The sequence below is a fragment of the Chondrus crispus genome, genomic scaffold (assembly GCF_000350225.1).
Source record: "Chondrus crispus Stackhouse genomic scaffold, scaffold_117, whole genome shotgun sequence".
Lineage (NCBI taxonomy): Eukaryota > Rhodophyta > Florideophyceae > Gigartinales > Gigartinaceae > Chondrus > Chondrus crispus.
In genome coordinates, this window is record NW_005178982.1 from 182,668 (window position 1) to 208,362 (window position 25,695).

General features: G+C 54.0%; 2 protein-coding genes across 2 annotated transcripts; both read right to left on the bottom strand.

The window, feature by feature from the left end:
* Positions 1–1,453: 1,453 nt before the first annotated feature.
* CHC_T00001879001 (hypothetical protein) lies at positions 1,454–1,708 on the bottom strand. Its single transcript, XM_005712810.1, has one exon. It carries the CDS (start codon positions 1,706–1,708, stop codon positions 1,454–1,456), a length of 255 nt encoding a protein of 84 aa, XP_005712867.1.
* Positions 1,709–2,277: 569 nt separating this feature from the next.
* Positions 2,278–2,487, bottom strand: CHC_T00001880001 (hypothetical protein). The gene has a single exon (XM_005712811.1). It carries the CDS (start codon positions 2,485–2,487, stop codon positions 2,278–2,280), a length of 210 nt encoding a protein of 69 aa, XP_005712868.1.
* Between the last annotated feature and the right edge of the window lie 23,208 nt (positions 2,488–25,695).

The following is a 25,695-nucleotide window of genomic DNA, read 5'->3' on the forward strand; positions in this document are numbered from 1 at the left end:
TTTTCGCTTCAGTACAGCCAAACGTGCGGTGATGAACGCAAGAAATCTCTCCGACGAAAGTATACGAGCATATGCGGCAGAATTTACAACAACCAAAGCCTTTATTGATAGGGATGCTGACCGCAATGGAATTGATGTTTCTGTTTCTACGAAGCCTTCTTGGCTGCAACCAGGTGTTTTGGACAAGCAAACGCTGCACACCGCGCGAATGCATCACGAGTGCGTGAAGGCCGAGTTACCTCCGGATCCCTCCTGCCCGACTAGGCGCAAACATCTGTTCATATGCAAGAGGATCGTCACTATTATTAACGACTGTTTGAGAATCTCTCGGGATCGCTCAAAGGTCAAAATGTTCGAGAGCGGCCTCTTTCTACTGGTTAACTGGAGTGAATATGACTCTTTCCATCGCTCTCACTCGTCACCCACCTTTCGATTTTTGCACAGTGATGCGGAATCCGTCCCCGCTTCCGAGATCCCTGACACTACTGTAGGGTGGGATACACACACATCCGTCACCAATCGGAAGCTTCTGGCTGCTCTTATATCGGAAAGCAAAGACCTGGTGATACAGGCGACTTATCAGGTCACCGTCACTGGTGGTTCGAACGGCGAAAACCGTGTCACAGAGATCAAGCGCAACATTAACATCTTGCGAATTGCTCTGCGCTTCGTCTGCGCCTATTGCCATTGTGGTGAGGAAATGACTCTTGGATCACATGCGTCAATGCTTCGAACAATCTATCGGATTGCTCAGTTTCTGAGGCAATTGTTCTCTGTTCGGGCGAACTACAATCCTTCAAGTACAACGGCAACGCATGATGAGGCAACAGCTGTCAGTGGTGACGTGACAAGTGAGAGGAGCCAATCTTTGATACCCGAAATCACGCTGCGAGAGATGTTACCGGGTAGATCGGAGAAAGAGAAGGTTATCAGTGGGGTGTTGAAAATCTCCAAAGAGACATTCGCCAGATTAAACATTTCTGCACCGCAAGACATTGACAGCAGCGAAAGCGCTGTGCTAAGCGGCACCAATGAGTGGAGACATCAAACAGAAGATTTGGAAGATGATTTCGACAGTGACGATGATGATATGGCGGGAATGCTAGACTAACATTTCTGCCCTGATAGGTTACGTAAAGTTCGGATTTGCACGACCAGTGTCAAGACGGGTTCAGCAGTACGCGCTAAGCTGCATGCCAACAATCGCACGCCTTCACTATCAGAAGCTGCAGTATTAGAGCAGGTGAAAAAGTCGGAGCTCGTTCTAGTGGAGGACATCACTCGGGAAAATCGCATGAGGGGTGCGATCAGCATTCGAAAAAATCATTTCGGCTGCTCATGTCGGCAAGAGTGAACAGGGCGGAACCGATATAGTTTATCCTACCTCCATAGTCACCCAATGAATGAACGAATTGCACCACCATGTATCCCCCAACTTTTTCCGAGCAGCATCTCACTCGTTCAAACCGAAGAGCATGTCCAAGCATGACCCATTCTTCGGTCTTAACAGTCTCCCTAACCCGGATCTCCGCCTCCTCCAGCTTAGACGGGTCCAACACGACCTCGCTAAGCACCCTGAAAGCAAAGTCCGTGACGCTATGAAACTCGTCCGGGCATCCCTTGACGCCGCGCATGGCGTCCTTCGTGACAGCGGCGTGGTTGCGGCAGATGGCGTTGGCGGCCTGCTTACGGTGTTGGGCGCCCTCATGGCCATCGTTGAGCACGTGCTTGCTGCGGGCCGTCTCGACGGCCAGCGACACCGGGCTCCGCGTGCGCAGGAAGGACACCGGACCGATCTGCGGCGGCAGGGCGCCGATGTGGGTTCAGTCGTCGCTCTGCAGGTACGTGGCGAGCTCGCAGGCGTCCCGCGCGGCAAACCAGCGGCGTAGGTTCGGGCGGCCGTCGGCTAGCTCCAGGTTGCGCCAGAACTTGAGAGAGGAGCGCGCGCGCTCGAAGATCGTGGCTGGGGAGGAAGGGGTGTTAGGATCAGGCGGGCATTGTTTGGAGAAGCAAAAAAAGCGAGGACAAAGGTGATGAGGACTTACAGAGATGTCGACGAACGAGGGCTCCGGGCCCGGGTAAAAGAAGGAGCCCTCAAAGTCGCCGAGGCAGGTCTCGATGAGATCGAGGGTGTGGTTGACGCGTATAGAAGTCCATCTATTAAGCGAGATTCGAGTCCCTTGTCAACGTCAGAAAGACCGAGTTTCTCCGTCACTTTCTCAATTGTTTCGACTACCATTCGTCGGTACGGGTCAGATTCATCCTTCAAATCGTCCGTTAATCGCGCGATAACATCGCCCCCCCAATCTTGATGGCTATCTGCAATGTTGTGTCGACAACCGCCCGAAAGTTACGCCGATCTAAGGCCATCCGTCGAATCCAGAAGCATCGAAAATATTCTGGAACGATCTCTTCACGGACATATTTTGGCTCAACACCGGAACAAGACACACACTGCATCACAACTTTCAGAACTAGCACCTTCATTTCTTCCTCTGGAGAGCGGAACTCTCGTATTAGAATCGTTGTCACCTCCCTCGCATAGTAATTGGCGTATTCGGGATCCATTAATGGGATGATGAACCCGATCGCTTTCAAGAAAGCCCCCAGCGTTTTGCCCTTATGCAATCGAATTCCTTGCCACAGAGGCTTCCCCATGTAATCAACGCTGTGATGTTCGCCATACAGGGTCTTACGGCTGCCCTGGGTCCAGGGCTATGCTCCTCTACGTCCTGCAAGGGCTATTTCATCCTGCCCGGAAAGTACGGGAAGTATACTGGCGAATATATAATAGGCTTTACATTTACGCACAAGAGGGTCTTGTCCCGTTCTATCCAAGCATGCGATGTGCCTTGCTCGAGGAAGACGACGACGAATACGGGCCAGAACGATACGAACGCTCAGAGATTTTGAATATCATTTAATACAACGGCGTTCTGGCTGTAGCGCAATGCGCGCCACTGACCAGCCCTAACCATTTTAAGGGACGCACCTTCAACGAAAATCTGGGCACATGTTAGCACTGGAAGTGGGTTGCGGTGGTAGAAGGCTGTATTGTACATTTGAGGAAGAGAACAAGCATTGGTTGATTGGACTTCGTGTAAATATAACAAACTAAAGTCTAGAGAACGGCAAACGACTCCGGGTCAATCATCAGAAGTGCGTCCTCTTCCTGGCCCATAGTGTGTTTGTGGACGATTTTGCCAAGAGCTGCTCTTTCCTGGGCAAAAACCTTGTCAGGTGCCATATCGAGTGAAATTTGCGAGGCAACGCTTGGAACAAAGACGAAGTCATCAGAGTGTCCTTTCGAAATTAACGAGAGCAAACCACCATTCCCAAACATGCTAAGAAGGTACCAACTAAGAGCACTGACGTAGCTCACATCCAAATTTTGTCCCGCTAGCTCTATACCGCTCTGTAGCATTGGCCGAAAGCGGGGCGTTAGCGTGAAGGGAAGGGTAAAAGAAGGAGCCCTCAAAGTCGCCGAGGCAGGTCTCGATGAGATCGAGGGTGTGGTTGACCGGTTCCAGGCCTCTCCCGAACCACCAATCCGCCCCTCCACCTCATCAACAGTCTCCCCCGGTCCATACACCTGCATATCCGCCCCGCCAACCCCAGCCGTACGCACACCAACCTCATTCCCAACAGTATCCACCCCACGATCAGACGTACCACCCGCACGCCTCGCAGTAAGAGCCCAGCTCGCATCATGTCCAACCGCCAGGATATCCCAGCGTCGGAGGAGCTCCATGTCATAACATGTAAGAGCTCAACCACAAAAAAAATTACCAAATGGCCTTGCACTGAATCATTTGACGCGTTTGTACTGAAACGTTCGACAACTTTTTGAAGTCTCTGAGACTTTCACAATTCATAGATGTGTCTACGACGACATACGTGACTAGGTGCTCATGTGTAGTTGACCCTTTGTACAAAATACGTGCGTCAAGTACTCATCTGTAACCAAATAGCTGACTTCGGACACGGCCTGAAAGCCTCTAATAATGAAGTAGGGGAGCTCAACTTCGAGAGACCCGCAAACGTGTTCAGAAACGGATGTAGCTGTACTCCAGAATCGACTGTTCGGGGGAACCATCGGACGCCACCGGAAAGAGAACGTTTTCAACTCCGAGAAAACAGTCTTTACAGCCTCGTCCTCCGACACCTCGCCCGGTGTGGCTGAAAGCCTTGCCGCGAAAACCTTGCTTACAAGTTCAACTGCTTGAAGTGATGAACATGAGAGAGGGTGAGTGTACGACATACTTCGAAAATCGAAATCTCGGCTCTTTCGGACAAGGGCATCGACCGTCGCCTTGCGACGAACGTATGGCATACATGTTCCCACCAGCAGTGCCGCCGCCGAATTCTCATCGGTCTCATCTGCGACATACAGCCCCATAATGCGAATTGCTTCATGCACGGTTCCTTCTTTTCCTCCTCCTTTCCTCCGTCGCACAATATTTCTCATGTCCGCGACAGATTTTATGCCAATAACTGTGCACAAATCTTTGCATGATGGGAAAATTATCTCTGCGAGCTCGGTGCACGCTGCGAGAGACTGGGTTTCCTGGAACGAGGGCTTGAACTGGGCAGAATCGGACAACGAATGAACAGCGCGGGCCAAGTTCTCATACTCTTCCAAGGTGCAGTCTACCACTGAACGAATGCTTCCGGTAGAGCTCTCTTCGTAGTGTGTGTCCTGCTCCGTATCCCCTTGTCGCGGTTTGAAGTTTGGTACCGGCTTCTGGATGAGTACCAATGTTTTCTGTCTCAAAGTATTTAGGAGACGTGCACATTGCCGTTCTGCCGTTGATCCAGACCCGATCCGAGAAAAGAATTGAAACTGGCCAACAACCATGCGCTCGATTTCTTCAACTCGAGATAAAAGCGTAGCCACTTTCCCCTCCACGCTATACATTCGCAAATTTTGTACCGCCTCCCCATCACCAACTCCATTTTCGCTCTGGCGAATAAAATTTTCTCCGTCTGTTTCATAGCTCACCTGTCCTGAGCACTCATAATAACGCCACCGCAATTGAGTGGCGTCATCTTCCACCAAGCGAATATAATCAGGAAGAATCCACACCATCGCTTGTTGTTCATCGAACCCCTCCCTTGCCACGTATTTCAGTTTCCCTTTCACTCTTCCCTCGACCACTTCCTTAGTTACTAACTCTGCCCGCCACCAGACGGATGCAAGCGTTCTCTCACCTCGCCTTCGTCCTTCCCCTTTGGTTAATTCGATGTCCCAGAGGACCTCAATTAGTATCCCAGGTACCAGAGACTGCATTTCGGTACAGTAGTCTGAGCCTTGGGAAAGGCTTCCTGTCACTATGAATTCGTCATGAAAAAGCACGCTCGTCTTTTTTTACACGTGGCAGGCAAGACCCCCAAGTTTTGTTTCCCGAAGTCACCAAAGGACAAACGGGGCTTCGTCCCGTCCTTTCTCTCGGCAACCAGATTCCGAAGTCGTGCGCAACCCTGCCGACTTACCCCAAATACCACGCACATCCCCCGCCATGGTCGAGCAAAAAGAGGTCATCCGCCCACCCCCTGATGTGTATCTGATCGACCCTCCTCCACCCCCCTTCACCGTCCCCTCTGCCTACCGCGCCCCGCGCCCCGCCCTCTCATCTCAACTCGCAAGACTTCATCTTCGATCTCGGGTCGTCCACATTGTGGCCGCCTTCTCAGGCTCCTCCATGCCAATCTTACAAACCCCACCGTATGTCGCCCGCATGCGCCATGCTATGATGCCGAGTGGAAGAAAATTAGAGAGGAACCAGATAACTTTGACGAAGTGTCAAAGACAGTCAAGGTGGAAACTGGGGAGGCGAGTGATGAGCCGGCGACGAGCGCGGAGGAGCAGGCGAGAATTGATAATGGGAGGAGGTTGAAGAAGTTAATGCAGGATAAAAAGAATTCAAGAGCCGGCGGAAGGGATAAGGATGTGTCGGGGACAGAGGCAGAGCCGGTGGACACGGTGGAAGATGTCAAGAGCCGGCGGAAGGTATAAGGATGTGTCGGGGACAGAGGCAGAGCCAGTGGATACATCGTATACACTGGAGGAGGTTGTGTATTGAAGATATGAGGGATATAGATGAGGACAAGTACTACATTTCCATGTGCGTCGGACAGTGGGAATCGTCGACAGCGCTGAACCAAGAGATCGACAAGCGGCAGCTGCTCGTGGATGACGAACGTGCCAAATTGAGCGCGGGAAAGGCAAGGGCAGCGGAGGTGGCGTGGTGGAAGCGCGTACGAGCAGACGAGCTTCTGTCGATGTCAGAGCTGAGCGCGCCGTAACTCAAGCAAAAGCGGCACGAGCGCGCGCTTTGCGGGGCTACGGAAGCACGGTTACGGGGGAAAGGGTCAAGCTCGCGGCGAAGGCGGAAGCGTAAAGGAAGGCTGAGGATATAGAGAAGATGGGCATGGAGAGGCCACAAGAGTATCTGACCGAACTGCGAACGGAGCGAGATGAGCTAGCTGAGCGTTTAAATCGAAAGGACGCCGCGCGCGAAGCGAGGTGGGATCGGCGGTGGCAGACTGCAAGGGAACGAATGAGGTTGTTGGCACAACAAGCAGGAAGCAATGCAGGTTTCGACGAAGACCCAGGGCGAGGGAACTCAAAGGGGCGCGAGAGAGGAAGTGGGAAGGGAAGAAGGAGGGGCCAGGGGAGGGGACGAGGGAGAGGGCGTGGGAAGAAAAATGTGGAGGAGGACACGTTTGGGGTGGACGATGCGGACTGGGATGTGTACAGATCAATGAAGGTTGGAAACGATGGGACGGATTCTGAAGACAACTCTGGAGAAGAGCGTGTTCGTTTGAAATCTGTGCGTACTGAGATTATGATTGAGTGTCTCGTTAAACCTGTCAGGAAGTACCGCTTCTACGAGGTTATCACTGAGGATGGAATTGCTGGTTTCACGGAGAAGCTTTTCGACATCGGCGTGAATAGCACGCATCTCGCTGTCGTGGTAGTGATGTTTGGCAAATATGAAGTAGTATAGCGTGAAGAAACCGAGAAGAAGAAAACACATTCGATACATGGTGAGTAATTGCTGCCAAGCTCCGAGCCGTGAGCGAGCCTGTGTGGGGTTTGTTGGTCGCCATCCTGCATGAAACGATCGAGAGGATTTCCTCTCCCGCTCAGATGTAGAATTCGGCCGTGGGAGGCGCGGTGAGTGAGAGTCATGGAGGCCAGATAATGTTGCAGCTGGGTGCAGGTTACGAGCGGTAGTGCGATACTGTGTCGGGAGATCGGAAATGTCGAACGACATCGGAGAGTGGAACTTATGTGTGCTACGTGTTTTAATTGGCTGTCTCTACAATGACTTCATTCATCTATTTTTAATTGGGCCCTCGTCGTCTGCCCGTGCCGCACGTCGCACGGGCCGTGCGGCACGCGAATGATCACAAGTGGCTCCTTGGAAAACTCCCTATCGCTTGCGGCTCGTCGCGCTGAAGAGCTACACCGAGCTCGGTGTTAAGGAAGTCGGACTGCGGCGTGCAAGCTTGGTTGTGCGAATTACTGGTGTGTGCGTTGTACGCATCTTCGGTGCGCATGTAGCGATGCTGGCCTGCTCCGCCTCAACACGGCGCTGCGACTCTGCTTCCTTCTCCGCTTTTTTTCTTCTGTTCCGAGCAGCTTTTTATTCTGTTCCACCCCCCAATCTCCGGGCGACTTCATTGCCTTCGGGTAATTGGGGATTAGCGTTGTCCGCCGGTTCTGCTTCTTCCTCTTCGACAACGCTCTCCAGTCTCTCAAGCGCCTGCGCTTCGACTAGTCGCTTTGCAATCTGGCGATGGTCATCACTGGCGACTCCTTGCTCATCCGGAACTACGGCCGCTCCGATTTTCAACGCAGCGATAAGTCAGGGAACACATGCGGAGAACTAAGCCATTCGAGGAGGGTAACCGTCGTGCCTGGATAAGCAGTAGAAAATATTCCCCTCCATGATCGAGGCAGTGCAACTCAAATTATTCTCTTCGGGTTTAAGACATTGTGTGGTACGGTCACTGTGACAGGCGTGAACTAGTCCAACTCTTCTGACAGAGTCCGTGAGCTTCAAGAATTGAAATGGCTTGTGGACGTCAACATAAATAAATCCGGAAGTGAACTGGCGTTTCTTGACAACAGCGAAAGGTGTCTCTTGATATGCATCCTGCATTTTCATAAATGTTTCGATTGCAAAGTAAGCTACGTGCAGCTCATCAATGTAAGCAATTCTTTCATCTTCCGCAGGTGTAGGTACAATTTGCGGTTCGTCATCGAACACGAGTGCTTGAACTGCAGAGCCTTTCGAGAGCATGTCGTGCGGTCTTGAATGCGATGTAACAACTCCAAACCCGTACAGGGATTTTTTCATTCGACATGCCTTTTCGAAGAATTTGGGGTCATTGGGACCCGCTTCTACAATGAAGTCGGCAGCAATACAAGTCATAGTCGCATGGAATGAACCTTCAGCATCTACCGTACGTTCACTTAGGACCCATTCCGCCCTTCTCGGGTTGTTGTTAATAGTAGTAGATGGAGCTCCGAGTACGTGCTTCAACAACCCATTTCTAATAATACTCAAAGCCTTCTCTGCCTCACCGTTCGTTTTCGTTACATAGTTATGTACGTGTCTTCTTCGTCCGCAAATGAGATTGACCACTGAAGAGATTGCCTTGCCTTCCATTTCACAACTGCCGTCTACAGAATAAAGAGCAGATGAAAGCCGTTTTTTCCAATCGTTATTAATAATGTGATCCATTCCCTGTATATGGGCGTCATGACCGTTGGAATCTGCCATGGCCTGCTTAAGGGGCTGGTGAGCGCATTCGAAAACAAGTTCGGCGAAGTGCTGCACGTGACCCATTGCAGGGATAGAATGCATATAAAGCTCTAGAAGCCGATGGATATTCGGCTTGTCCAGCTCTTTCCCCGCCATAGTACTGCTTCGACAAAGGTCATTGCAGTTTCGTATGTACATCTTGCAATGGCGTTCCAAGTCTGCCATATGCGCCGTGCCATCTTCACGATTGTACCTTTTCACCTGCTCCAATCCATCCACATGCAGCTTAGGATACCAGTATGTCTTGCTGACAAGTTTGCTAAACAAACTGAGGTTCTGTACAATTGAACACAGTGCTTGTTTGGATACATTAGATATTTCTTGAGGGCAGGATAGGTTATCAACAATCTCTTTGAATACAGGAGAAGCAATCAGTAATATCGAAAACGTTGCCGATATGCTTGCCGTGTACATACTATTTGTACTGAAATTGTAGATGCGTGTCTCAGTTACCAGGCGGTTTGTTCGCAACAAGGAACAGATTAACCCGTCTACCTGCTTTCTTCTAGTTGCGGTAGGAAGGGACTTAAAGGCAAGGGTTAAAATATTAATTGCGTTACCAGCCAGGAGATGGTCGGGGCAACAAGCATTGAGCGATACGGGTCAAACCTAGGGTTTGCGACTGGGAAGTTGTGTTCGGTCAGCGGTATCGTGGTTTTTTTCAACGCGTTCTTCAAATCCTGAGAAAAAGAAACAAAAGGACTTGCTTTCCTTGCTGCATCGTCATTTCCGTTCAGGCCCAATGCGTTCAGCTCTACATCCGAGATACCAGAGGCTCGTAAGGCCTTCGTTCTTTCTGCATTTCTCGCGAAACATGCGTCTGCGCTGTGAATATCCGTGGTGTATGCATATCGCGATGCGAGTCCTTTAGGCCCTTTAAATCGCATGAACGAGCAGAGGTTGCATGGTGCTGTGCCATTCACTCCCACCACATCCAGGACATGCCCAACCTCGTGGTAGTCGCTCACGATACCAACCACATCGGTAAACAGCAGCAAATCCTCCCCATCGGCACTTCTGGCAGGTATACCCTCTGTTGATGATTTGACGAGGTCCGCTACTACTTGCTTCAGACCTTCCTTCGTTGACACTCCAGGTTCAGTCAGGGCAAGAATACGTACTCGCTCTCTACTACTTCTACATTCCGGAGGATAGTTTAGGGAGAGACAATAGACACCCCCCGCTGAACCCGCTTTAAATCGGAACGGGGAAAATCCATCTGAATATAGTAGGATATGGTCAACAAAGTATTTCCTTCCGTCTTTAAGCTTACCATATGACGGTGAAATTGGGGGTCGGGAGTGTTGAAATGAAAGAGATGGCTGGTTGCCGGCCACCATGACGTCCACCACGGAAACCTTCGAAGCTGTATGAAATGAGATGCGTAAAGGATGATCAGCTCCACCGTCTCCAACCTCGCAAGCGAAGGGTATGCACACAAGCTCAATTTGCTGCCCTCCCTGTGTTGATCTGTTGTGATGCTGAATTAGTACCATGACATAATCCAGCTCAGCACTGATATGTAGAACTGTGCTAATGTCACCAGCGCGCCACAGGTCCGTTGTTGGCCGCCGAAATCCCTTCCATGTTCCGTAACGTAACTCCGACCTCGACGCTTCGGTCAGGGGTGGTCCGTCTCTCCATGACACTACGAGAGAGGTTGTGACAACCCTGAACGTCAATTTGAAACATCTTGGATCTGCTCCGCTACACATATCCAGAGTGCACAATACTTCATGCGGAAATGGCGGTTCCTTCCGCAAGTGCAAGGTGACCACTCCTCCATCTCCCCTGTACGCAGTGAGCAATGGGCAGGAGGGCGCGGTTTCGTCGCCGGTGCTGGGAAGGACGTTACGAGCGATGTCCAGAATGAGATCTCTATTTCGAACCATGGGAACGCTTTCGATAGTGGAGAACAGAGCTCCCGAGCTAGGAGAGATGGAGTCTTTCGCAGCGCCTTTCAGTACATTCCATGTCTCGGGGCACGCCAAGTCCATCAAAGACCAAGATGATGGCAATATGACTTTGAAACGGCTTGAAACTGGCCCAACTCCCTGCAGTGACTGAAGAGTCTGTCTGGAGCCCGATTTCGAAGTATCTAAAATCGCCTCGCATTCCATGCTCATCACAAAACCCCACTCTCTAAGCAAAGGGGACAGAGTCCGATAAACCGTAGAGTAGTTAGGAAACAATTTCCCCCCCGGCTCGTATTTCTTTAGAAGGTGGTTGAAACAGCTCCGAAAGATGTTATAACCAGACTTAGAGTACCGAACGGTCCCGGACACAAGTAAAACAGCCATTATATTTTGCCACACGCTGAGCTTCTTCCATCCACGACGGATCTCCGCAACATCCAACTGCAGTCCTATATCATGATGCATTTCATCTTCCTCGTCCTGTGCACTGAGCCCGACCACCAGTTCATTTGTCGTACCCCTCACGTGTTCAAGTACCATATCTACCATGCCACCCATGTCTTGCCCATTCGTTTCATGCATCTCCGCGACTGGAATTTCATCTGCGAACTGCATTTCGTGGACCATAGGGGTTCTGAACCCCTCTATAGTCTCAAAACACACATCTTTATGATCTCTATCCTCCGCCTCTGCCATTTCTTCTTCTTTTGTTTCCGCTGCACCCGCTCCTCGGATTTCATCGCAACCTTTCTCGGCACCCGTACAGTTTTGTGTCGTTCCATCAGCACTGTGTGTTGAGGGAGCGGATGTATCTGCCAGATGAAATGTCTCCTCATGATGTTCTCCCCACCGATCGTCGTACGCAATGCGACCCCTTCTTCCCCGACTCCCGAGCTGGAACATGTTCCGTCGCTTCCGAATTCTTTTCTTCATTAGCTGTTAGAAGCGAGGAAGACATCGGATGAGAGTGCAATTGGAGCCACCTCATACCAGACTCGTATTTCATGAATGTGAATGTAATCCAGGCTGATACCAGACTGTCAACAGTCTGATATCAGCCTGGATTACATGCGTGAATCACACCTGCTAATTGGCTGACTGAAATTCTGTAAACATATTTTGCAGGTCATTGGCTTCCAACTCGAGTTGCTGTACACCTGTGCTGTGCTTTACGTGTTCATCCCATGGACAAAACGGAAATGACGTTTTATTGGTGCAGCATCATCCGTTTCGTCGTAAGAACCCAATTTAGGTCACAACCGGCTCACGTTTATAGCGCTTGAGGATACATTCGAGCTCCAAATGTATTCACGAATCCCTATAAGTACGTTGCACTCATCCTTTGAGCTGACCTTAAGCCCAAAACATCCATGAGCAGCGTGATACCAACGCCGTAGTGCCGCCACCCTCCCAGTGGATGAGATCCGCAATGTGCTATCAACATTGAGCTTCCATCACAGCAGGCAACACGATCCACAGTGAGCTACCATCACCGCAGGCGACACGATCCACAGTGAGCTACCATCACCGCAGGCGACACGATCCACAGTGAGTTACCATCACCGCAGGCGACACGATCCACAGTGAGCTACCATCACTGCAGGCGACACGATCCACAGTGAGTTACCATCACCGCAGGCGACACGATCCACAGTGAGTTACCATCACCGCAGGCGACACGATTCACAGTGAGATACTAACGAAACTTCACAACTATCCCGCACGTGATATGATCCTCCTAGTGCCACGAAACAGAGGGACCAACCGCCGGCAAAAGTCAACAACCTGAAAGTGCTGCGAATTTCAGGGGCACAGCTAACAGGCTCTACCCCCCAAAAACCGCCATATGCGGCAGGACGAAGACGACTATCCGCAGCCATGTCGATGAAAAACATCCTCAGGCATGACGAAGACGATCATCGACAGACACAACTGTTGTGTCTGTTGCAGCTGCATCAATATTGATAATACATGTAGGTACTGGCCTATGAAACGCTTGTTTTCACATCCATCAACAGTGTCGTCAGGCAGCGATTCCGTTATCATTCCTTACATTTAGTTTAGTGCTTTAAAACCATTGCAAATGTAGTCCCCAAAACATTACATTACCAATTCCTAAACACTACAAATGTCGTCCAGCAACATTATATTGTCGTCTCAGAACAAGTATCAACTACCATCCAAAACCAATATAAGTAATACTTCTGAAAACCACGATTATAGTGTTCACGAACGATACGTTTATTGCTGTTCCGACATATTACATGTAACGTGCACAGAACGATGAACGTAATAATTCAAAATATTACTAATATATATTGTCGTTGGACAACATTACCAGTGTTTATTCGAACGTTATATTTCACGTTTCTGTACGATATAAGTAATAATACAATTAATGAATATTTTATATTGTCGTTGGACAATGTTTAAAGTTTTTCAAGGAACATTATATTTAACGTTTCTGCACGTTGCATTTAGTGCCATCTAATATTATTATATATAGTGTGCTGAAATGATTCATTTATCGTTTCCACAGACAGTGCCTATAATGTTCACATACGCTACGTATAGTGTTTCAATAACACATTATAAGTAACGTCCATTGTTGATGTTTTAATGTTTACAATGACATTATATCTATTGTTCACGGCTGATGCAAGTGGTACCCGAATTCTGATGTTTTCATCGTACACGGACGTTTTATTATCATTCCTGGAATGCTGATGTATTGTTGTCCGGACAATACTATTCTGGTATCCCAAAAACGTATCGTCCAAAAACATTACATATATCATGACACGATATTACTTTAATGTTTCGGAATACTACAAGTATTGTTGTTCCTGGTACTTTGCCTCTGCAGTGCCTTGACCGCAAGGGCGCCGAGTCACGCGACGACCTGTAGATCTGCCAGCCGTTGCTCGTTGGGGTGTCGAACCCATTCAAGACTCTACCACGCTACCAGGGACACGTTCCCATTCGTTTATTGGCACGTACGCCAGGTGACATCGCACTTCGAGCTACAGTATACGCCCTGAGCCCGCTCCCGCCTTCGTGGTCTGTTGAGCGCCGGGGTGTTATACTACACGAAGTGGGCGAGAAACCCGTAAAGTCAAGGATCACATTAGATCAATCCAAACGGGCGCTCCCAAACTCCGTTTCGACGGGAGTGACCCCATTAAGGTGTTGGGTTTTCTATCTCGTTTCGTCGAGGAATGTGAGACCAACTCCATGAAGGAGTCCCAGGCACTGGTAGCAGTGAAGTATTTCCTGCAAGGCCAGGCAAGAACGCAGTTCGATGCGAAAAAGCAGATGGACTCCTTCGATGGAGGAATTTCGTACTGGCCCGAAGCGGTACAGTACCTGCTACGCACTTATGCGACAAACGACGCCATCAGCGGCGCAGCACTCGATCTTCGAGATGTGCATCATAAGGCGGAAGAATCAGAAACACGTTACAGCGCTCGTCTGCTGGACGCGGAGTTTCGTTGGGGTAACGTGCACGACGCCGATGAACGAATTACAATGTTATTTGACGGGCTCAATCCGGGAATCCGGTCTCTCGTATCGCGCTATCGCGAGGCAGAACGTCGAATGGGACGAAGTCGTCGTGACGGAATCACGTTCCTGGATATCGTCCAGTACGCCCAGAATGAAGGCGATGCCCTTCGGGCCCGCTTCAGGGGCAGAAGAAACGCCGAACATGGCGGAAAAAAGCAGGTCGGCATTTTGAAGCCGCCAACCCGACCGGCGCTATCGCGCGCCGGACAACATCGAATGATGATGACAGAGTCTTCTGCTGACTCTCGGCCGGCGATGGCCGAAAACTACGCCATAGGTGGCGAGTCGATGCACCTTATGCAAGGAGATTGGTCGTCTGTGCCGACGGCCGAGCTACCCTCGACCACCGAGACGCAAACGGACGACCCGGAGTCGATGATGCTCACAAGGGGCCCGTACGGTCGCGTTCCTGCCCCGGTCATCCGAGGACAAGAACATTCACGCCATGTCCGCGCTGGCCGTCCTGGCTGGCAAGTTAATGTGCGAGGAACTCCGAACTTGGAGAGGCCACATGGTAACTTAATTTGCCACAAGTGCTACGGGCCGAACCACATCGCACCAGACTGCGTAGTTCAACTCTCGATTGCCGAGTCATCTCGTATCATACGAAACTACGACCACCTGTCTGCAGAAGAAAAGCAGTGCGTACCTACGGACAGCTATTGGAAGTTACGAGCCCTTGACGAGATCGTTAACACCCGGGCTCGCGACCTCCAGAACGCGGAAGCCGCGAAAACTGACGCCCGCCAAGGCGGTACAGTGTCCAAAGACAACCAGGGAAATTAAGTTCGGGAGTCCGCGTCGAAGCGGAGGCGAGAGGGCCTTTCCTGGCTATCTGGAGCCTGATGCCGGGCGCCGAAGGTCGTCCCTCCCCAGTGAAGATCCTGTCAAGGAAGGATCTGTTGAATCCCAAACATGGGAGCAAGCTCAGCGAGCTACGCCGACCATGGCGAAAATACGTGCCCCCACGTTTACAAGGCCCAATTATGGTGATGGCGAAGCGCAATTACAAGTGCTATGCCGACTACGGGCTAGTCCCGGAACTTTTGGAAAGGAAGCTCACAGTGCTAGACACTGAGGCTGGGCCAAACTTTATTCGAAAAGATGAACTACCTCCGCATTATATGGAGAAAATGAAACCAGGATCAACCCTGAACATTCGGGATGCAAACCGTAACCCAATTTTAATAACTGGGACAATTGATGTGGTTGTCAGAATTGGTTCGCGAATTACTCGCGTAACATTGCTCGTATGCGAGCGCCTGGCGGCTGGAGTGGTCCTGGAATGTGACTTCATGGACCGTTTCGTGGAAGCCGTCTACCCACGCCGCAAAACGATCGAGCTTGACGACGGGTCCTCGATCCCTACTACGAGAAGGCCACTCAAGCGACCGCCGAACGCACCGCCATTGCCGGCGTCCCAAGAATTCGCCAAGGCAGGCGGTCGGACATCACCTCGAGTCAGCGTCACCAAGCCAGTCGTGCTTGAGCCTGGAACGCAAACATTCGTCTCTGTGACGTCAAAACGGCACGGCCTCATGGTCCTACAGCCGCATGAGAAACTCTACACAAAGAGTCCAGTCGTCGCCTCCAATGGCGTTGTGCAAGTCGAGCCAAATAGCGAGTTCCGCGTGCTCGTTGCCAATTTTGGCATCGCGCCTTATCGGCTCGTTAAGGGCCAAACGATCGGCACTTTGCTGCCACATCCAACCGCTGTTATAGCGAGCAAAGTCAGTGTGGCTGCAATGCTAGGCCACACCGATGAGGAAGCGAACGAAGTCCTACGAGACTTGGACAAGGACGCCAACCGGGCGGTAAAAAACCCCTGTATGGGGAGCAACCCGGATGACGTGGATCTCTCACACGTTCCTACCCGCCATTGTGATCAGATCAAGGCTATGCTTCTCAAGTACAGCTCCATGTGGAGTGGGGAGCTGGGCGAGATCAAGGTCACGAAGCATCACATCGACACGATGACTGGAACCCGCCCGATCGCCCAAAACCCCTACCGAGCAGGACCACACGCCCGGGAGGCGGAGATGAAAGAAGTAGACCGTATGCTCCGAGCCGGAGTAGTCGAGCCGTCGAAATGAGTATGGGCCTCGCCGGTTGTACTGGTGCCTAAGAAAGACGGGCAGTTGCACTTTTGCGTGGACTACCGGAGGCTAAATGCCGTGACGATACGGGATTCATACCCGTTGCCTCGAATGGACGAGTATATTTACTCCCTAGGAGAAGCAACCGTCTTTTCGACGCTCGACTGCAATAGCGAGTATTGGCAAATACCCGTTGCAGAAGAAGATCGTGAGAAAACCGCGTTTGTGTGTCCCGCTGGACTGTACCAGTATCTGCGTATGCTCTTTTGGGTAACAAACGCTCCCGCTACTTTCCAGCGAACGTTGGATATTATCCTATCCTCCTTCAAATAGAGATCCTGTCTCGTCTACCTTGACGACGTAATTCTGTTCTCGAAGGATATCGAGAGTCATATACGTCACGTTGACGAAGTTCTCGACGCCTTGCAGTCGGCAGGAGTGTCCCTCAAGTTGGAAAAGTGCTCTTTCTTCACACAAGAAGTACATTACCTTGGCCATGTTATACGGCCAGGGACGCTCTCGATTGACGAGGTGTCGACCAAGGCTTTACGCGAAATCGCAATACCAACCACCCAGACTGAGCTCCGCTCGTTTTTGGGTTTGTGCAACGTCTATCGACGATTTGTACCGAACTACGCCCATAAGGCGGCGCCGTTGAACCAGCTTCGCAAGAAGGGGCAACCTGTTAAGCTGGAACCCTTCGGCGAGACCGAGACCAAGGCCTTTGATACGCTGAGGGAAGTGGTAATCTCCCCGCCAATTTTGGCGTTGCCCAAGGCTGGGTTGCCATATTCAATGGACACGGACGCCAGCGACTACCAAGTCGGCACGGCGCTCTTCCAATCATACGAAGATGGACAAAGGAAGCCTATCGGGTTTTGGTCCCGATCACTACACGCTGCTGAGCGAAATTACTCCACTTCGGAGAAAGAATGTCTCGCTGTTGTGTGGGGTGTAGTGACGCTGCGCCCCTATCTCCAAGGAACCCGGTTCACGGCACATACCGACCATTCTTCCCTCCGGTGGTTAATGGAGATCACGGACCCATCAGGCCGACTGATGAGGTGGCGACTCCTTCTTGGAGAGTTTGACTTCGACGTGAAGTACAAGAAGGGCAAGCTCAATACCCAAGCCGACGCGTTATCGCGACTGTTCACATCCGGGGAGACGACAGTCCCCGTAGATGAAGAAATCTCATGTTTTCTGGGAAGATTCTCCGAAATGGAGCCAGTCGATAAGTTTTCTGACGACTTCGAAGATCTCGAGTCGGCAAGGTTCGAGGCGATATTGAACACGGAACGCTACTCGACTGACGAGAATTTATTGGATCCTATCACAAGGGAAGAGATGCTACGTCATCAGCTGGCAGATGAATTCTGCGCCAGAATTAGAAGGCGAATCAATCGTGGGGATGACATACTGTTCGCCACTGAAGAGGGCGGTGCAGTATCCACCTCTCCTAAAGAGCAGCCTCAGGTGCCCCCAACAGGGTTGGCGGACTTGCCAGACACATCGCCTATGAATGGCGCAGCCCAAACCGGAATTTGGAACAGAGCTCGGATTGGACAGCCGCCGCCTTCGAGACGCTCTGATGGGATGACCAAAAGCCGTCCCGAACACTCAAGGCATGGGGCTTGTCGCTACGCCCGGTTGGCGAATGATACTCCGTGTGGGATAACTCCTCTCCGCCCTGGGTTGGGTGAGAGGCGGAGGCTTTAGCGAGGGAGCACGCGGTGCGGACGAGACGCGCTAATTGAACCGATCGGACGAGCTCGGGAAAAGGGAGTGGCTCACTGGCTAGTTACGCGCAGTCGCCCCGTGGTGCGTGAACGGGAGCGACTGGTAACAGGTTAGAAGCCAGCGCGCGCGACAGACAACCGAAAACGGACGTACGTAGGCGCGAAAGGGACGGGGTCGAGCTTGCCCCAGTTTACTGGTGGGGACGGGTGTCAGGTCTTAACCCCTCAGGGAGACGCCTCGGACACCTGTCCCAGTATACAGTACCTGCCGCCTAGTGCGTACCAGGTACTGTACGCCATTAAAAAACTAGCGCCTCAATTCCTAGTTACGGCGCAGACGCTGCAGGTACACGTGTGTACTACTGTACACACGCGCTGCTTACAGACTACCGCACGGATGCCACGTGTGCTAGCGTCTACGCGTAATACTAGCAAACTACCGCTTGGCCGACACGTGCACTACTGTACACGTACGCCAGATTACGACCACTCGGCACGAGCGCGCTCCCTACACGTGGGCACACCCGCCCAAGTGTACACCGTGCACGGCCGCACGGATAATAATCTCCCCGCGCGCGCGTCCGTCGTTATACTACAGACCCCCTTCCTTAGCTTTCGCTACGTCTTCGTAGCGACCACCCATCCGACCACGCAGTTCCGTTCCGGTTTGTCTTCTTCCCTGCGCGCGCGAACGACCATGCCTCCTAGCTCTTCTTTAAGCGGGCGCTCTGTAAGCCCGCTGTCTCGTCCGATTCGGGAAGCGTGTCCTTTACTTCCCTTCACGCGAAGCCCGCCGAACCCTCAACTCACTCTCCTCACTCTCCTGCGCGCGCTCGGTAGCGGCTGTCGACGGCATCCCCCTACAGTAGCTCCTGCCGCATCCGAGAACAGTCGACCGCGAGAGTACTGCTGCAGCGCCTTCGTACAGTGCGCCGTCGAGCCCTGCAGGGGCTCCGGCGTCGGCGCAAGCGCCTCCCGCGTCCCAACCACGACGTCGCCTCTGCGGAGAGCCGCCATCGGCCCCCGAGTTGGCCGGGCCAGCGCTCGCGTCGGTCGATTCGTCCGATTCGGTCGAGCGACGGCCGCATGGCGCGCACGCAACGCAGCGCTTGCCGCGGCCCTCTGGAGGGCCGGGCGAGGGTCGAAGGACGGCTGTGCCCTGCCCCCCCAGCACACGGGCGAGACGCAAGTTCCGTGTGGACGGTCGGGGTAATTTCCCGTTGTCAACCACCCTCCCGGAGGGCTGGCCAATTTGTAAAGAATCTGCGTTCACTTGCCATCCCAAGAGCGGCGCGAGCGGCGCACCCGCCGTAGTACGGCACCACCCGGTAGTGTTACGCGTCTCCCTTGCGGCAGCGGCCTCTATTGCGCCAACACCGATCCAAAAACCGTACGGAGCGTCCTCTTTCCACCAGCCTGAATTACAAACTGAAAGAAACGGTAAGAAACGGGAAGAAACCGGTTTGGTTTCCAAATATGTCCGAATGCGGTTTTCCCGAGGCGACACTACCGGACGCGGAATGCTCCCAGGAGTGCGATGCCGTTGTCAGAAACGGGCTACGATTTTTTCCCGCAGCGTGGGAGGGAAAACGTAGCCCAAATCGCGACTAAATTAAAAAGCCGGCGAACGCGATACATCTCAATACAAAGTACCGGTTCCCGGTACAGTTCTCCATTTCCATAGGCATGTGCGAGCGCGATCATCCGAATGGTGCTGCCAGGCGTGGCTGATAGCTATCCGCGTGGACGCTTGGGAGATATTCCGATTGTGGACCACCCTCCCGGAGGGTTGGCCAATTTTGGAAGAATCGGCGTCCATTTGCGCGGGATCCATCCGGTACGAGCTGCCTCGCGGTGCGCAGTCACACGCAGCCGGCTGCCGGGGCTGCATAGCACGTGCGCAGCTTGTTTTTCCCAGAGGCTTTCGCGCGAGCGAGCGTCCGAGCGGTGCGACCGAGAGCCGCCAAGACCTGCCCTACGCATGCACGCTTGATTCTTGTTGGCGCGAGCGCCAATACCGGTCGATAAACGGCTTTGGAAGCCCATCGGCGGGCTCATAGGTGTCGTGCGAAGCGGTATATCCATACCACCGGACCTTGTAGTCGATCCCGCCGCGCGTAGTACGGTGTCCGACAATGCGGTCAACGACGTACTCCGCTCTTGGCGTTGCGGCTTGTGCGTCCGATTCGGTCGATGTGGCCGAGGTGACGGTATCCCCCGGCCCGCGCGGCATCTTCGTAACGCGATCGATGCTCACGCGATTTTCCACGCCGTCCTGCTCGATGAGGACCGTGGTGTCCGTAGCGGAGCACACGCGAAACGGACCCTCTGCCTTCGGTAGTAGTTTGACAGAGAGCTCGTCCATTCCGGCCGTACCTTGCGCACGCGTGCCGCGCTCGACGCTTGTCAACGGGCGGGGCGGGCGATCGACGTAGACAAAATCGCCCGCCACAATGACCGGACGGAAGCGGACCTTCTTGTCAAAATCGTCCTTGTACCGCTTTTGCGATGCGGTTAATTTCGTCCGAGCGCGGTCGAGAGCGTCGCGAAGCTTGCGCAGCGTAGCGCGCTTGTACTGCACCGGGGTCCGCGGGTCCTCTCGATGGGTCCCCGCGTCCTGCGGCACAGTACCAGGGAGGATTAAACCAGACGGTGGCCGCGTTAACACCAGGTCGAACGGAGTCGTCTCCGTCGACCGGGGGACCTGCGTATTGTACGCGAAGGTCAGCGGCTGCACGTAGTCGTCCCAATCGCGCTGGTGCTCCTCCACGTAGTGCCGGAGGCGTTGCACCAGCGTGCGATTGAACCGTTCGGTCTGCCCATTCGACTGGGGGTGGTAGGCCGTCGTGAGATAATGCCGCACCCCCAGGAGGGCGCATACCGCGTCGGAGAATTTCGCAGCGAACTGAGGGCCATTGTCGGTTAGTACGTAGCGCGGCGCTCTGTAAACGTAGACCCAGTTGTCCAAAAACGCATTTGCGACGACCGAAGCGGTTGTGGTCCGGAGCCGGATACTGCGCGTTAGCTCGGAGAACCGGTCGGTAATTACCAACACGTGTTGGTTTCCGTGCGCGGTCTTGGCCAGGGGCCCCAGGAGGTCCATCGCGACAAACTCCAAGGGGCCCGCCGCGGGGAAAAGCTTGAGATCCTTTTGGTTCTTGACAAGCGTCCCGCGGGTCGCAGCACACGAGGTGCAATTCTGTACGGTCGAAAACGCGTCGCTGGCCATGTGTGGCCAGTAGTACTCCCTGCGAAGAGTGTAGTACATACGCGTCGCTCCCGGGTGACCTGCCAGCCTCGGATGGTGTGCTAGGTACAGTACCCGGGGGCGCAACCGAGTCGGTACCATGCGCTGCAGGCTCCCGTCCAGCGGGGACGTCCTCACGAGAAATCCGTAACGGTCGATGTCGAACTTCGAGTTCGGCGTGCCGACGGTTTCCGCGGCGAAGTGACAGAAGGCGTCCTCAGCTTGTTCGCGTAGAAATTCCTCAACGAAGATGGACGCAGCGTCGCGTTCCTCGGGAGTTATCGCGAGCGCGTGACAACCGTCCGGACGGTCTTGCGGCGGGTCCCAGTGCACATTGTCCAGGAGGGCCTCGCTGCCCTCATCGTACTGGACCGCGAAGCACGGGACCTCATCATCGACCGGTTCGGTGTCTCCTCCATCGGTACGTAAGCGCGATACGCCGTCCGCGAGTTGGTGCTTGACGCCTGGGCGGTACTGTACCTCGTAGTCGTACTCCGCCAAGCGCAGGCGCCAGCGAGAGAGCCGACCGGAACTGTCCGCTAAATTGAGGACCCAGCGTAGGGCCTCGTGATCCGTGCGGAGGTTGAACGCGCTTCCGTATAGGTACGGCCGTAGGGTGAGGATGCTCCACACTACGGCCAAGCATTCCTTTTCGGTAGTCGTATAATTGCGCTCCGCGTCGGTCAACGCGCGGCTCCAATATCCTATCGGTCGAGTACCTCCATCGGGTTGCTCCTGTAGAAGGGCGCAACCCACTTGGTGTCCGCACGCGTCGGTGTCCAGCGTATATTTCCGTCCGTAGCGGGGCAGTGCGAGGATTGACGGCGACACGAGGCGCCGCCTCAATTCCTCAAACGCCGCGTATTCCGCATCGGTTAATATCTCGAACTCGTAGGGCTGATTCTTGCCAGTCCTCTTATTCAGCGGCGCGGCGATCTTCGCGAATCCTTTCACAAACCGTCGGTAAACGTTGCACATCCCGAGAAAGGATCGCAGTTCCGTTTGGTTCGTAGGCGCGCGCGCTCGATCGCGATGACGTTGCGTCGCTCTACCTCCAACCGTCCCGGACGGATGACGTGCCCGAGATAGGTTACGGAGGTGTCGAAAAACGCGCACTTCACTAATTTTAGCGACACGCCCGCGGTATGTAGCAACCGTAGTACCTCGCGCACGTGTGCCATATGTTCCGTAACGGTTCGCGAGTAGACAATGACGTCATCGAGGTGGACCAGCGCGGTCTCCCATTTCACGCGGGACAGGATGATGTCGACCGCTCGTTGAAATGTCGCGGGCGCGGTTTTGAGACCGAACGGCATGCGTAGAAAGCGATAGAGGCCTGAATGCGACGCGAACGTAGTTTTATCGCGGTCCTCCTCGGCGATCTCCACCTGCCAATACCCGCTATTACAGTCTAGCGTGGTAAAGACAGTGGCATCGCCGAGCGAGTCGATACATTCGTCCATGCGCGGTAGTGGGTAGGAGTCGCGAACCGTAACGGCGTTTAGCTTGTGATAGTCCACGCAGAACCGCATGGTACCGTCCTTTTTAGGGACGAAGACCACGGGGCTCGCCCACTCGGCCGATGTCGGTTCGATGATTCCCGCGCGCAGCATGCGGTCGATTTCCTTCTTCTCCTTCTCGCGTGCGATGGGTCCGGCTCGGTAGGGTGCTTGGTAGATCGGCTTCGCACCGGGCTTCAGCTCGATGCGATGCTTCGTAGCATCGATCTTACCCAAGTGGCCGGACCACATGTCCTTGAACTCGGACAGCATGTCCATAATTTCCGACCGGACGGTACTGTCTTCTGCACCAATATGGACGTCTTCTTCCCACGAGGGGGTCTTCTCCGCGCCCGTATCGGTCCGCTCATCCGCGTTAGCGGGATTGCCACTGTGGGCGTCGTCCGTTTCCGGTTCTTCGCGTCGCGCGCCTCCTCCCGTAGCGGTGGTGGATTTGATTCTGCCATCGTCCGTAACGGGTCCTTCTCGTCGCGCACCTTCCCCCGCGGGTGAGGAATTAATCCGGCCTTCGTCCGTAGCGGATTCTTTGCGACGCGCGTATCCTTCCGTAGCGGTGGAGGATTTTATTCTGCCAACGTCCGTAACTGGTTGTTCGCGTCGCGCCTGTTCCTCCGTAGCGGCCGAGGAATTATTTTTGTTCCCTCCCCCTTCCTTAGCGTCGGCCTCTCCGGGGGCCGACACGCCAAGTGTCAGGATGTGTGTGGGGGATGGCAACGCGAGATCGACAACGGTATGCTTGGGGACGTGGACCGCGCGGCTTCCGAAGTTGCTAACGAGCACCGTAAACGGCTCGCCCGGGAAGAGGTCTATGACCCCCTGGGCCATCAGGCATAAATTCTTATGCGCCGTTTTGGGGTGGTTTTGCAGGAAGCAAAGCCCCCCAACCGGTGTTGCGACGCGTACCATCGCTTGGGTCATCGGGGGTATCGTGACCCCCTTGACCACGCGAATTTTCCGTGACGGTACGTTCGTCGGGAACTGCGCGCGCTTCCGGTCGGCCGAATTTTCCTCCTGCGGGAGCTGCTGCGACGGTCCCCTCGAGGCCATCTTGCGGTCGTGCCTCGAGGGAGTGACTCCCGTCAGCGCTACGGACGGCGCATGATTGAACAGCACCTTCCTCTGCGGTGGCAGGATCGCCTTCACGTGGCCATCCAGGAACGTGGTTCCGAGGATACAGTCCACCGCAAGTTTGGTGACGACCAAGAACGGTACGCGCGCGACGAACTCACCAGTCCGGACGTACAGTTTGAGCTCGCCGAGGGCCTTCATCGACCTATTCGAAGCGTTGATGAGCGGCGGGCTCCGCGCGGACTGGATGGCAGCGCGCCACAGTTCTGCCACACAGCGTAGGTGGATTAGATTCGGGCCGGCGCCCGAATCTAGAACCGGCGTGATGGCGCGCATCATCGCGCGTCGTTGTCCGACCGTTGCGGTGACCTTATAATTTTGCTTCTTGAAGAAGCAAATTGCCGCTTCGTCCGTTCGGCTCTGCGATGGCGCGCGTACCGAAGCGGTCGACGGGGTGCCTTGTTTATTGAGGCTTGGCACGGGGAGGATCGTCGACGCCTCTACGCGTCCTCCCCGGCTTCCCCCGTCAACCCAAGGTCCTCGGGCCCCTCGTCCGTCAGCGGCAGCGCGGGTTCTTCCGATTGGACGGCCTCGCGCGGCTCGACCACGTTGATGCCCGTGGGAGCCTGCGCACGCGAATTTCGCCACGCGGTCGGCGGTTGGCGCTCGAACGGCGAACCCGGGCGGAGACCTTGGCGGATCCGAAGCTTTTGATAATTGGCCTCGCGGGCCTGCAAAAGCTTCGAACGCAGCGCGCTATCCGCCACCACAGGACATTGCTCCTGACGGTGGGTCAGGTCCAGACAGAACCGACACGGCGGGGGTCCAGGTAATCCTTGGTTGAAGAACCGGACCAGCTGGTTCTGTACTGGCCTTCCGTACGGATGTGCGCGCGCGTCACCGTGTTGGGCGGGCGCCATCGGTGCGCCCGCCGGGGACGAGGCAGGTGACGTATGGTAGCTAGTCGGCGGCGAGCTAAGCGAGCTCGGCGTCACCGACTGGTCCGTCACCGCCAGTATCTCCACCGTTTCGGTTCCGCGCGCTGTGGGGAGTTCAGACAGGGACTCGACCGACAGCACGGGCCTTGTCCGCGCGTTGCGCGTGAACCATCTCACCGAATCGGACGGTGCTTGAGGCGACGCGAGCGAGGTCGCCTGTCTTCGAGCCGAGCGGTGCGTCTCGCCTATCGCTTGCGCGTAGCGTGCCACTGCTTGGTAGTCCACGCCCGGATGCGTCGCGAGATAATTTCGCACCTGCGCGCTCGTCGCTGGCAGAAGTCCCTCAACGAAAAGGGACTTCAAGCGCCTGTCCGAAAATACGGTTCCGCAGCGCAACGCCTTGTCCCACAACTGGTTATTGTACACCTCCTCCGTCATATTAGAGCTCTGACGGAAGGAGGTGAAATCACCGACCGCTTCGGAAATAACTTCGTCCCTCGCGTACGTGCGTAATAAAAAGTTAACAACTTCCGCGTAGGTTTCGAGCATATCGCGCTGCTCCGCATCCACCGCCATGGTGTTCCCGTGTAGCCTGGACTGGAGCAAGGCGTGAGCCTGCCCAGTCAAATAGAACTGGAAACACCATACGGCCGCGCCTTCGCTGACCCCATTGTGGTCGCAGGCCATCTTGAAGCGCGCGAGAAACCCTAGCACCGCGATTGGATCTTGACCACCGAACGTGTGGGTTTTCAGCTGGACGTCCAACTTCT